Source organism: Ctenopharyngodon idella, chromosome 3, assembly GCF_019924925.1.
Source record: "Ctenopharyngodon idella isolate HZGC_01 chromosome 3, HZGC01, whole genome shotgun sequence".
Lineage (NCBI taxonomy): Eukaryota > Metazoa > Chordata > Actinopteri > Cypriniformes > Xenocyprididae > Ctenopharyngodon > Ctenopharyngodon idella.
The window spans coordinates 26,497,284-26,511,680 of record NC_067222.1 but is presented as its reverse complement, the minus strand read 5'-3'; the positions used below and the strand labels follow the sequence as shown (position 1 = coordinate 26,511,680).

At 36.3% G+C, this 14,397-nt stretch overlaps 2 protein-coding genes across 7 annotated transcripts in view; one reads left to right on the top strand and one right to left on the bottom strand.

The window, feature by feature from the left end:
- Positions 1 to 1,100, bottom strand: part of grin2aa (glutamate receptor, ionotropic, N-methyl D-aspartate 2A, a) — a 151,481-nt gene extending 150,381 nt beyond the window's left edge. Inside the window, exon 1 of the mRNA XM_051887845.1 lies at positions 168 to 1,100. The gene's annotated coding sequence lies outside the window, so the exon portion shown is untranslated. The remainder of the gene's footprint in view (positions 1 to 167) is intronic.
- A 347-nt stretch (positions 1,101 to 1,447) lies between these two features.
- Positions 1,448 to 11,251, top strand: atf7ip2 (activating transcription factor 7 interacting protein 2). Of its 6 annotated transcripts, none has more exons than XM_051887851.1 (12): positions 1,448 to 1,471; positions 5,672 to 5,753; positions 7,608 to 7,739; positions 7,901 to 7,987; positions 8,115 to 8,194; positions 9,222 to 9,274; positions 9,368 to 9,426; positions 9,585 to 9,627; positions 9,714 to 9,760; positions 9,843 to 9,906; positions 10,001 to 10,059; positions 10,148 to 11,251. In XM_051887851.1, the coding sequence occupies exons 2-12, from the start codon at positions 5,679 to 5,681 to the stop codon at positions 10,547 to 10,549; spliced, it is 1,101 nt and encodes a 366-aa protein (XP_051743811.1). In that variant the 5' UTR covers positions 1,448 to 1,471; positions 5,672 to 5,678; the 3' UTR covers positions 10,550 to 11,251. The 6 variants fall into 6 exon arrangements, with proteins under 6 accessions (XP_051743811.1, XP_051743812.1, XP_051743806.1 ...); XM_051887852.1 differs by lacking the exon at positions 1,448 to 1,471 and adding an exon at positions 4,797 to 4,974 and having other exon boundaries at positions 9,717 to 9,760; XM_051887846.1 differs by lacking the exon at positions 1,448 to 1,471 and adding an exon at positions 4,798 to 4,974 and having other exon boundaries at positions 10,148 to 10,817.
- The last annotated feature ends 3,146 nt before the right edge of the window (positions 11,252 to 14,397 follow it).

The following is a 14,397-nucleotide window of genomic DNA, read 5'->3' as shown; positions in this document are numbered from 1 at the left end:
TAATGATGCAGGAAAAGCCGCGTATTCCTGCATCAAATTAATTTCAGTGTAACTGAATGGTGAGACTGAATTTTAAACGTTTATGTTCATTCTCCATTGCCCTTTAAAGACCACGTCGTAATGAACCACGCGCATTTTACAAAAAGAGAGATAAAAACGATACTCACAGCATCCCTCTTCCACAAAGCTCCAAAGATGTTGAATGGGATGACATTGCAACAGTCCTCCTCTCACCAGCCAGGTTGGAAATATGGATAATTATTCCCACCGACGAATCCTTTAAGTTCAACCATATGAATCAAAATAATCCAGTGGTTTGCGCGTTTATGAATTATCCATGACTCTTCCTCGATGAATACAGCCGCGAGACTCGCACGTTGGTAACTGAACTGAAATCCGCAAGAAATGGGGATTGAATCTGCAAGCAGGACCACAGGACAGTCTCACAGTCCTCTTTCCCCACAGCCTCTCTGGAACTGAGGGATGCCGTCAGTAACACATCCTTAAGGTGAAAATGAGAATTACACCCAGTTTCAGAGCAAGGCACCCCCTAACAAGAAAACAGTTTTCAGTGCAACGGTCTTCAAATCTTGTGAGTTCGTCGTCGGTCTTAAACGTCCGAGCGTATACATGTAGTTAGGCTACTTGTCGTAACTTAGAGGCTACATGTTAGGCTATAACAGACAAAATATTCATAAACTTGCTAATACTTTGATATGAATTACCTTGGTTCGGTTTGTGGAGCTTTAACCTGTCGCGGCGTGATTCTTCTGCTTTTTCAGTGATCTTCTGAATCATTTCGGTGAGGGATTGCCTCTCGGTGACGTACAGTATGTGCGTTTGAAATTCCAGAGCCAAACTTCACTGCGGAAACCACTGAGCTCATCATTCCCATGTACAGTGAGCGCGGCTCGGACATCAGGGGCTCATCAGCGCAGATGCTGCTCTCACACACATTATTCTCTTCTGACCGTTCATTTCATGCTCGATTCAGTGCGTTTCTGCATCATTCGTTCACCAGTACTTTTCAATGAGATGAGGGAACATCGAGCTTTTTATGTCAGCTCGTTATATACGCTCAGCACGCACTTATGCGTTTATCCTCTCATGTATTCAGGTCTAGTTGCAAAAACCACACAAATCGTGTTAAATGTAGCTAAGACTAGGTATTGGGTATATTCAGGGATGTAGAATATGGTCAGGTAGAAAAGGGCATTAATGTGTGCTTTATAAGTAGTAATAAACAGCCAATATCCTAGTAATATGCATGCTAATAAGCAACTTGTTAATAGTGAAAAACTGAAGTGTTACCATACAAGGGTGCACATAAGTGGTGCGCAGTTGCGCATGCGTGGTAAAAATAAACGATGCGCACCAGAAAACATGGAGGAGAGCGCTTTTGAGTAACATTTTGGGGACCGGCTCACAGGGACACGCTTACTTGCTGGAGTAGGACTTTTCTCCATCTCTGGTAAGATAGCAATCATGATGATAAGTGTGTTCTTTAATTATTAGGGGTGCAACGGATCGCAGTTAATCCGTGATCCGTACGGATAAGGTCCAACGGTTCGGCACGCATGAGATTCGCGGATTAACTGCTAAATTTAACCATCATAGAGTGAAAGTTTATCATTTGGACGTGTTTTGTCTCGCCAATTAACATATTCAAACCCTTTTAAAAGCGGAAGAAGAGGCGAAAATCGGGACTCGCGAGCTGTTATCTGTGCCACACCAGAAGCGCGCGCACGCAGAGAGAGAGAGAGGCGCGTTTCAGATGGCGCTCGAACACCGAATTGATTCATCTTTCGCGTTTACTTTAGCTTGAACGGACACATACACACAAAATTATGTCAAAATACCTGTCTCGGCACGTATTCTCTCGGTTAAGTCATTAGCGAACAGTTGAGAAAGAAACCGGATGTGTCAGTATATTCAGTCCGTGCGTGCATTCCGTCTTAAAGTGATAGCAGCCTAATATTATTGCTGTTGTCTGTGTCATTAATGTTAATAAAATCAAATAAAAACATCATTATCATCATCTACCATGTTCGAGAGAAAAGAAGATAGTGAGGAGAGCAAAGTGTGAGTACCAAGCAACATCTCCAGGTGCTCCCTTGAGAACCAGACCAAAAAAGTTATGTGTGTGTGTGTATATATATATATATATATATATATATATATATATATATCAAAAATGCAGTGGCAATGTTAGGTATTCACAGATGGCATATTGGACATAACCTTAATTAACTATTACTATTAAAATGATTATATAATAGTATGACTATAAATTACTATAAATATGATTATGTGGACGGAGGAAAAAATTATCCTTGACTAATGATCGGCTACAATATTGCTTTTTCCTAACCTCGGATGCTCCCTTCAAGAAAAACACCCAAACAGCACCATATTATGATGATATGCTCTCTATTTTAGCATCATACCCCCCTCTGAATCATTTCAGTAAACGTGACTTGCACTATATATATGTGTATTCAAACTACGCATTCAAACCACAGGCATGACTCATAGGAAAGCTCTTTGCGAGATGTCACCAGATTCCGTGGGAAGGACTCAAGCTCATGGAAGATTATCAGAGTCAGAACACACAGTCAGCCCCCAACTCCCATTATCCTCATGGACAGGATCAAATGGCCATTTTCTTCTACAAAATAAACTTGCCTTGCCTTCTCGTTTTCTGCAATCACAATGAACGTGATTTACTCATATTAGGAGACTACTACAGCAGGTGCAGAACATGGCTGATGTCTTTACATCTCAAAGGAGAACACACTCCTCCTGCCTGTGAAGTTCTTAGCTGACGTATAGTTTTTTAACACATCTGCAAATGTTTCTATTTTAGCTCTATATGTCAAACAAGAAACAACCCAAAATGTGAGCAACCAAGCACCTCTCCTATTTTGGTCCTTTCAACCATCATACTGGCCCTTATTTTCAGGACACTGTCAGCATATACTTTAATACATACATACATATATATATATATATATATATATATATATATATATACACACACACACACACATTTTATATAAATATATATTTATATATATATACACACACACAGTCAAACCAATATTTATTCAGACATCTTGAACATTCCATTCATTAATACAGTTTATTCACTATGGTTTAAAAAAAATGGTAATAAAATATGACAAGATCTCAGAGTAAAACTGTGTCAGAAAAAAATAATTATGTCAGATAACACTATAGCAAAACATGGTCAGGTCAAAGTGTCTGAATAATTTTTGGTTCCAAATTTTTATCAATTTTACTGGTAGTCCACTGTATGAAGACTTTTTGGGTATGTCACAGATTACTTTATTTTGCTCTCCTCACTTACATAAATGAACTATAGTGTCCTGCACCCACCAGTAAAATATATCAAAAATGTCTGAATAATTTTTGGTTTGACTGAATATATATATAATATATCAAGCAATGTTCACGCTCAAACTGCAGCTCTGGGTTTTCCCTGAGGGGTTTTTTATTTCAGCTTAATACTATCTACTGTGGTGCTGCATAGAGTCATGCGTGAATGCAGGGAAGCGGTATCATGTCTGTTTGAGAAGTATACAAAGTGAATGCCCCTGCAATGCAAAACAAAGAAAATGTGAGCAGTTACAGCAAGACCGTGCAACCAAAAATTACAGAAAGCCTGCTTGGAGATATACACAAACTTATACCCACAAAACTCAAAATCAATTCCAGAATGATATATGCCAGAATGCAACCAAATACCAAAATTGAGGAAAACCAAAAGTAAAACATAATAAAGTAATGGTCATTGATAAAAAAAAAAAAAAAAAATAAACTATTTTGAGTAAACAGGAACAGTCTGTCTCAAGGGTAGTTATGGCCCCTGTACTATTAACATTATAACAGTACACACTTCTGTAGTGTGAATTCAACTACACTAAGTGTAGTTTCAGAATCATTAAATGGAAATGTTATACTTTCCCACACAGTGGCATAGCAGCATACAGTAATTATTTGTTGCACCCCACTAAGAGGTTTGATGTGAAACGTAATGCCTTGTAGGGCCCTAGGGTGCACCTGGGCCATAATATTTTATATCTCAATCAAAGACATTTTTAGAAGGGGAAACGTGTCATTATGTTTCTGAGCAAGCCTCACACTGTAAAATGTGTGCGTGGGACTGCACTCACAGAACCTATATGGGACAGAGACGTCAACAGTCTGCAAAAACATCTCCAACCGCAGGGTGGCGCTTTTTAAGGGGTCAACATGAATTTGGTTCATTGCGATGTTTTTATGAGCTTTTTTGGTGTTACGTACTTTTGTTACGTGTGTGACCAAACTGAGGAGAACAGTTAATGTAGATTACAATCAGGCAGCTAAGCAATTTGATTTGGGGGGTGGGGTAACTCCCCCAGCCGAGCCAATAGAGTACCTCAGGGATGACGTGTTTTTGTAGGCAAAACCCAATACGAAATACGAGCGCGAGAAAACAACACTACTGGCACTACTTTTCTGCTTATCTGTTGAGAAGGTGCTTTCTACGTTCAGATAAAGCCATAGACATAGGCAATTTTTTTATTATTATTATTAAAAATTGCGTTAGTGTATAAACTAAATATAATTTGAATTTAAATTATAATACTAAAATATCTTACAAAAAAGTTTTTATACTACTTCATTTACAAATAAAACCATGTTTGTATCATTTCTGTTATTCAGCTTGCTTGCCGCTCCATCAGTGAAATCCTCGTGAACGAATCTTTCAGACCGTTTTTGTGAACCGGTTCAAATGATTCATTGCAAAGATCCGACTCAAAAAACGATTCATTCACAAAGCGTGCATCGCTTACCCACTACCTTTCGTGGCGGGACTTATATTATTTAAAGAAACAGGAAATCCCCTACAGGGACAATACACAATAAGCTGACCACTACTTGCGACACATTCGGTATTCTGCACTCCAGGTTAGTTGTTTTTGTTTTGTTGAGAAGACACAATGCACGCGGTGTCACAGATAGCATTCGCGGGCTCCGTTTGGAGTTTGTTACGCGCGTTGTATGGCAAGCGCTAGAGTCAGTGTTTTCGAAAACGCGTTGTAATATGACTGCATGGTCACAGAAAGCTCAATTTTAAGGCCAGCAGATTTAGTAAGCCATTTGGATCGCATATTGCTTTGTTTACTCTGAACCAGGATAGTGGAGTAAATCTTAGCATCAGTGTTAGCTGCAGTGGTAACCGTGGAGTCTGGTTCGTCATGGTCAAATTTAACTTGCGATAAGGCCGTTTAACATTTAAACAACTAGAAGTGTCGGTACCGCTTTTAACTAGAGAGCTCTTGTTGTTGCTGCCATATGCTGTTAATGCACGTCACTTCCGGGTTGCTTGTTTCATTCAGAGTAGATGTTTATATATAGAAAGCGATTCATTGATTTTGAAGGAAAAGGCATAGAATTGTCTTCGATTAACTGTTCTGTGCTAAATTATTGTATTAGTAAAGATAAATAAAATGGCTACGATTGAATCTTTGGTTAAATTCAAACGAAGTGCAGATGTTTACATTGACTGTGGTGAAGTTACTAATGATTCATTCTATCACTAATTTGGTTTGGTTTCCATTATAATGTGTAATACTCAAAATAAAATGAGCTTATGTCTTTACAGCTCAGGCATGAAAAGGAGCCGATATGAAGAGGATTCGGCACAAGACAGTGGGCAGAGAGCGAACAAGCTCCCTCGGTCCGAGGCAAGTTTGTCATTTACGTCCCTTGGATGTTATTCTTCAACGATGAGAATGACATGTCAAAGGATTTAATAAGTTTTTTTTTTTTTTTTTTTCATCTTACTCTTTGAAATGAAAATACTTCTATTGTACTTTACACTACAGATGTGCAAAAGTCTCTTAGTTCATGACCTGGAATTAATCATGAATTGGCCACAAGTGACACAGGATGTTGATTATGGACAGGAATAATGTACCGAACTGCAATTCTAAGAAATCCCATACAGTTACACCAAAGTGAAAATACTGAATTTTTTTATTTCTCAATTGAATGGACATTCATCTGTCTTAAAGTCTTAGTTCACCCAAAAATGAAAATTCTGTCATTAATTATTCACCCTCATGTCGTCCCAAACCCGCAAGACATTCGTTCATCTTTGGAACACAAATAAAGGTCTTTTTAATGAAACCTGAGACATTTCTGTCCCTCCATTGACAGTTTACACAAATGCCACTTTCAAGCCCCAGAAAGGTAGTAAAGACATCATTAAAGTAATCCATGTGACTCCATTGGGTTAACCTCAATTTTATAAAGTGACGTGAGTGCGTTGTTTGCGCAAAAATACATAATTTACCGCTTTATTTACAAAATATTAATCTTCAATGCGCATTTACGTGAGCACCACGACACATGCGTGTTGTATTGACGTGAGAGAAGACGTTGCGTGAACGCGCGTTGGAAAATGGTAGTTGCATAGGCTGTAAATGAAGGGACCGAAAGCTCTCAGACTTCATTAAAGAGATCTTCATTTGTGTTTCGAAGATGAACGAAAGTCTTATGAGTTTGAAACGACATGCGGTTGAGTAAATAATGACAGAATTTTCATTTTTTGGGTGAACTAACACTATAACTTCAGTGCTGTAAAAACACAAAATAACAATCAAAAAGATTATTATTTTAATACAGCATAAAATGTGCACCCCCATTTTTTTCAGATAACTAATATAAAATTAACATTGACATTTAGGGTAAAGAGCATTCTGGGAAATGTCCTATTCTTCCACCATAGTCCATAAAGTTCACTGTAAAATCAAAATGGACACTGCTTAATTTTTTTATGAAATATTGCAGCATTCATTATAAATTATTTATCCGTACACATTATTATTTATATTTCATTATAATTCATGCGCTCATGTAATCTTCATCTATTCCCTTCTCTGATGACGTGTTTACTGATGTGAAGTCGGGACAGCCTGCCACTCACATGAGATCACAGCAATAGCAAAAACACAACCGTACAATTAATTCCCTGTGGACAAAATCAAGTCCTGTCCTATATATTTTTTTCTTGTTTGAGAAGCCATTTCACGCACAATAGGGAAGGAAAGACTATCACAACTTCTGTTTCATGCCAGGTTTAAAGCTAATTTATTTACAGTATGTCAGGTGTACAGGGGTGATTTTGTAACATTTTATTCTTTAGGATAAACCCTTTGAGATGCATCATCTTGATCAGATCTTTTTTATTTTTTAAAATTGTCTGACAGACTATACATTATTCTACTTATTACCTGGCTACTTTGCAAATAAATTTGAGTTGTAAATGAAATTATTCTACCTTCTTAAGCTTAAGAAACCTTCTTCCTTTAAGAAACATGGACTGTTACAACATAAAAAAAATAATCAGCCTAGCAGCAGAACCATGCAAAAAAATTACAGTATTATTTTCTCTGTTCTTAATCAAAAAAAAAAAAATTATTTGTTGTTACCTCACTTCAAATTCTGTTCTCAGTGGTGCACAAACCTGCTGTACACTTGTCACTATTTCAAGACATTGCATATCATCTCACCATTTGTAATTTGTTTATTGATAGATTGAAAGAATTATATCAGATAAAGTTGGGGCTGCAGTGGAGCAATCTGACTTGAAGATGAAAAATTTGTTGGAGAGAATCGGTGAGGTGAATAGTGAACCACGGTATGATGCCAGAATCAAGAAACTGGAAGTAAGTGACCAGAATCCCCATTTCTGTGGACTTCAGTAGTTCATTTGCATTTGACCTTATTGAAGGATATGCGTATTAAACTGTCCATATGACTGTAGCGGCGGTATGCCATAACCACCATACACATTTTCTATGTCAATTCAACCCTATTTTATTTTCAGGCCCATGTAAGGAAGATAAAACGAAGAGGAGATGCGGTATTTGCATATATCAGAAAATTCAGATCCTTAGAGATTTCTCATAGTCAGGTATGAACAAGATTATGAGATGTTTTTGGTTTGATTATCATAATTGAAAGAAATTTATGAAGCTGTCTTTTATTGTCATATTTATATATAACTCATCACTGTTGTGTCATCTTGATCTTTTTAACAGTCTCCCCCTTCTTTGAGTCCTCCTCCTGGCCAGACACAACGATGCATCTCTCCAGCCGAACCAATAATCAATATGTCAAGGTATTCTGCAGTATCTTAGACATTACAAACTTTATTCATAATACATAAATGCCACCAATTCAATAAAATATGGCCCTTGAAGGGGGATTTGTTGTTAAATTCTGTGTTAATTTTGGTGTAGAAACTGAATACACTTATGCTGCAGACCGATGGTTTTTAAATTCTGTTAGGAGAATGAGGCAGTGAGCCTGCTGCTTGAATGACAATCGCTGAAATATACTGTTTAATCTAATAGAATGATCAAAGTGAAATCATCTCAGTGGTCCCCCTGTGGACTTCTTTCTTTTCGGTTGGTTGTTTTTAATTCAGTAATGAATCAAGGCTGCAGTCTTGGCACCTTTCCATTTCTTTTCTTTCCCTGAGGTGCTTCATGCTGAGTGGCGTTCCTTCACTTTCATGTGTGACTGTTGCAGCCTTATAAACTAGTGTGCTTCACTGGAAAGGCGTTCATTGCCACTTAATGTTTGTGTACCAAGGCCAACAAACCAGACTTATTCAAACCAATGATTACAGCTATTTGTTATCCTAGCCATCTGCTTAATTGTTGAATTACCACAATCACGATCCATTGTAAGACCTCAAGTGTGATGGACAGAAACTGCAGGTGCTCGGCTCTACTGTCGACAAATGTATCTGAGATGTGAAACATTCTTCATACAACACTGCCTTATAGTGATTTAAATATAATAATAATAATACTTTTAATATTAAAATCAAATAAAACCATAGCACTAAAACCATGATGAGCATACTACAATATGTTTGGAAGAACAACTATAAGTAAGGCATCGTGACTCTTCTTATGGTTTTGAAACATTGACTACGTTTACATGCACCCTCATAATACGATTATAATGAGATTTAGGCATCAGTGCTATTAAATTAGTGTTTTTAATTTTAAGTGAGCGTTGGGTAATGAAATGTAAAAACAAGGGAAATGGAAATTCGCAGAAAGTGCTGAAATCACTTTTGAATGTCTTGTTGGAGTGCAGAATTCTAATTTCATGCAATATTTTTTTTTTACCAGAAGTTCAGTCAACGGAGGCTGTTTCAGTGACAACGCTTCAGTGTCATCAGCAGGTCTTGTTGCTATTATCATCATAGTATTCTAGCTTCAACAATGTCAAACGTTTGTAATTTAACACATTAAAATGATTGTTTTTGCTCTAATAGTCAATGACTGTATGATGTCCACATTGAGAAGACCAAAGAAAGGGTTCTGGCAGAGCTTGGTAAATGTTTCTGTCATTGTCTTCAATGTATTATCAATCATTAATTGGCATTTGTTTATTCTTGTATAAGATTTGTAACATGTCTCATGTGATTTGCGATGGCATGGTGTTGGAGACAATAGATTAAAATTGAGAAAACTGTTCTCTTTTCATTTTAGCGGTCTAAGAAACAGGTCGTTGACCTTACGGACGAAGACAGAGGTATTTGATCTTAAATTAAAGTCAGATGACGTTATAAACAATGAGCTGTTGTATTGACTGTATGATGTGTTTTTGCTCTGGTTCAGCAGCCAGACTGAATGAAGAGAGCCTGGTTACCCAGCCACCGGTTCAGGTACGCCATTATGCTCTCTGTCATTTTGCAACATTTTCAGACTGCTTCATAGTAGTTTTATTTTCACATATGTGCCCTGCAGAAATTGGTACCTTCAAAACCAGAACAATCGAAACCTTCAAGTACGCCACCCAAAACCATTAAAGGTATGATGCCATTGAGTTTATCATGTTTGTTTTTATTTATTTTTTTCAAGATATTAACAAGTCTTTTTTCACTGTCATTTTCTTGAATGAACAGAAGAAAAACAGAGTGTTACGGAGGAGCACCGTGTCAGTTCTCCAGTACAGTTGGAAAAGGTAAGCAAATCTTTTGTATGTGCTAATACACCACTAAGTTTTATGTCTTAACAGCCATAACATTTCAGTTTATACCTTTCTTTAAAAGGAGGACTGGCACTCCAAACTCCATCCTTTTCCGGCCACTCCATTCCCCAAGGAGCTTCCGGTTGTAGCTGCCTCTCATAACTTGCCCCAGAAGCCAGTGGTGAAACTAGCTCGGATTGGAAGTGCACAAGAACTAGGCATCGCATGGAACGTTGATCGGAAAGATCCCCATGTAGCTGAGATGGATTCCTACTACATTTATGTTTCCCATGAACACAAAAACGGCACTTTTTCTGAATGGAAGTGCCTCGGAGTGATCAAAGCCATGCCTCTTCCTATGGCCTGCAAGGTGTCTGACTGCAAAGGAGATAAACGACTGTGTTTCATCGTTGTGGGAAAGGATATATTTGGCCGTTATGGGCCGTACAGTGACATACGTACTGTTGCACCAGGACAAATATGATTTTGGCAATGATTCTCCTGTGTATCGAAACCCTTGTTCATATATGGATTCAAGAAGGATGAATGTGACTTTATATTGAAACATGGAGTAATTCATTTTTTAAGATTTGAATTTCTCAAAAGATGTTGAGTTCAGTAAAAATAAAGTTAAAGCTGCTGTTTTTCTTTTTTTTTTTTTCATCTTATATTTGAAAGGCATTACCACAAAAGTATTAAGAAAGAAGCTGTTGTCTTGTATTGTTTTTATTGGTTATAAAGGTACAAAATGATTTCATTTGCCTCTGGCCTTCATAATATGAAGTCTTTAGTGGTATGAGTCAACGAAGCAATCACTAGCCATAATAGATGGGAGTGAAATCCGATTGTTAATGTCTAATGTAAGTGGCAGAAAAACCATTTGAGAGACATTTGTTTCCTTTAATGACTGCATTTGAGGATTCTACTTCATGCTGCTGCAGAAATGCTATTCAACTCTAATGAAGATACAACACTGAATCCAATGTTCATTGGGTCTAGACCAGTCTCAGAAATATGACTTCTGACTTACCAAATGTTAAAGTCTTGAATTCAGTTTCATTCCATTTTCTGCCATAAGACAATACCTTGATACTTATTACTTGACTTCATCTTTATTTTATTTCACAGAGGATGCAAGGTTTGTAACAACTGTGACATTGTCATAAAAGATCATTTTTCTAAAATGGTATCAGTGGCATTATCTGACTAAAATCAGTACAATCATTCTTTCTTTCTTTTTTCTGGATAAAAAAATGTTCCACACAAACATTAAACAATGTTGCACCAATGACATGTAAATTGACTGTGGGGAAAGTTAAATAACATAACTGATGCAATGAGATCCAGCAATGATTATGTCAGAGATAAATTTTGAATAAGGAATAATAAATTTATTAAGCAAAAATGTAAAGTTATAGAGACAAACAAATTAATCAAGTAAACAGTTGAATCCAGAGTAACAGATGAAGATTGTGAAGATCAGAGTATAGAGAAAGGAAGAACAAAAGTAGTAAGATATTTGCAGAATGTAAGGAAGAGATGAAGCAGAAATAGAAGTATAGAAGCAGCCAGAGCTAGAAGTGAAGAGAAAAAATATGAGCAATTAAATTATCATAGCTGGTGTAACGGCTAGGTCAGAGTGACTGGTCAAATGTCAAAGATAGATGAAAATACGAGGTGTTGTTTTCACACCTTTAAGACCTTTAAAGGATTAGTCCACTTTCAAATAAAAATTTCCTGATAATTTACTCACCCCCATGTCATCCAAGATGTCCATGTCCTTCTTTCTTCAGCCTAAAAGAAATTAAGGTTTTTGATGAAAACATTCCAGGATTTTTCTCCTCATAGTGGACTTCAATAGTCTCCAAACGCTCCCAAGTGCTTCCACCGGAACGCGATTCTGTATTCTTCAAAAAGCTTACGCTGTATGTCCAACGCCTTCCCTATTCAACTTACGTAACGAACGTGGCGCCAGTTCCGTTTTTTCCGTAAGTTGAATAGGGAAGGCGTAGGACATTTAGCGTAAGCTTTTTGAAGAATACAGAATCGCGTTCTGGTGGAAGCACTTGTGATGCGATCGTTTGTGCCGATAAAGCATATACATTTTGATTTTTTTTTTTTTTTAGAAAATGACCGATCGTTTCGCTAGGTAAGACCCTTATTCCTCGTCTGGTATCGTTTAAAGCCCTTTGAAGCTGCACTAAAACTGTAATTTTGAACTTCAACCGTTTGGAGACCATTGAAGTCCACTATAAGGCGAAAAATCCTGGAATGTTTTCATCAAAAACCTTAATTTCTTTTCGACTAAAGAAAGAAGGACATGGACATCTTGGATGACATGGGGGTGAGTAAATTATCAGGAAATTTTTATTTGAAAGTGAACTATTCCTTTAACCCTTTCATGCACTAATTAAATTACAAAGTAATTTTTAAATGTTTGTTTTTACTTTTAAACAAGTGAAAAATCATGCCAAAAACGTTCCCCCAATAAATTTTATTTTGAGGGAGTTACATATCTGTCCACTGTAGTGGACACCGCGCACCATGCGGTATAAAAAGTGATTCAATAGAAATCATGATTGATCTGGAAAAAAAAAACAAAAAAAAAAAAACATGTTTTTTGAATATATTGAATATAGAGCAAATGTATGAATAAAAATAAGAAGACTTCAGATGCAAAAGCCGTCATTTTATCAGACTCCTGTTTATAGGTTTCTATATACCAGTACTTCTTACGCTTGAATAGTTTGATAAACCTGTGTAAATTATATCATAATTTTAACTAAAACATATAAATAAGGAGGAATCTATATATAGGCCCAATTAACAGGCATATACCCTTTGGCGCATGACATCCACTGGAGTGGACAGATGTATTTTCTGTCACAGAAAAAAAAAAATGTACAAGAAAAATATTGTTAAAATCTGGATAAAAGTATTTCTTACATCCTATTTAGCTGAAAAATATTTTTTGTACCTGTCTGGTTGTCTGAGAATAAAAGGATTTAAAACTTATTCCTGAGGTACTTGGTGCATCTCCTCTTCCCTCCGCCTTTCGATTATATAATGCAATATCTCAAAAAAACAAAGAGATACAAAGACACTAATTAAATCGTAGACAAGGCTTTGGGTATTCACCACTTGGTGGCTGGGACATGGTACTACAACCTAAATGGTTAAAAATGGCTTCCAAATATCTGTCCACTGTAGTGGACACCATGCATGAAAGAGTTAAGAGAAAACTGCAGATCTTGCATTATCTCATGTCTGCAGAGATGGAAACGGACATATTTTGATACAAAGGTACATCACATAATCAATTCTAATAAAACATGTACCCACTTAATCTTACAGCACAGAAGAAAAAACAAAGATCTTACATTTGGAAATAATCAAACATATCAGAGCATATAGTAGAAAATAAATGATTAAAGAAATCAATAACATGTAAAAGAATAATAATATATAAAGAATAATAAAAGAAGACAATTAAAAAGATTATCATAAATATTGACCATTTTGGATACACCAGTAATATTTTGAAAACAGGAAATATCTGTGCACATTTGAACAGCCATTTCTCCTGCTGAACTTTGAGCTTGAAAGTACTTTTCCACAACAATTTGTATTCTAACATTGAATGACATTAAATATTAAAATGGTCTTATTAAATTATTTAATTACTTTTAGACTTCAGCACACTAAAACCCTTACATTAATACTTAGCCTGGAAAAACAAAACAAAAGTTAAAAAAAAAAATAATAATAATGATAACTGAAAATGTCAGAGAAGTGACATTTGCACCAGACGAAGGAGACAAGAGATTTTTTCAGGCACTTCAATTAGAGTCGAACCATTTCTTTTATTACATTTACCCCCAGTTTCACAGACAAGGCTCAAGCTTAGTCCCAGACTAAAACGTACAGTCAAACCAAAAATTATTCAGACATTTTTGATATATTTGATATTTTTAGTGGGTGCAGGACACTATAGTTCATTTATGTAAGTGAGGAAAGCAAAATAAAGTAAACTGTGACATATTATACCCAAAAATTCTTCATACAGTGGACTACCAGTAAAATTGATAAAAATTTGGAACCAAAAATTATTCAGACACTTTGACCTGACCATGTTTTGCTTAAGTGTTATCTGACATAATTAAGATTAATTTTTTCTGACACAGTTTAACTCTGAGATCTTGTCATATTTTATTACCATTTTTTGTGAATAAACTGTATTAATGAATGAAATGTTAAAGGTGTCTGAATAAATTTTGGTTTGACTGTATGTTTGAGCTGTCTTAACTGAAATCAACTTGCACTTATATATCT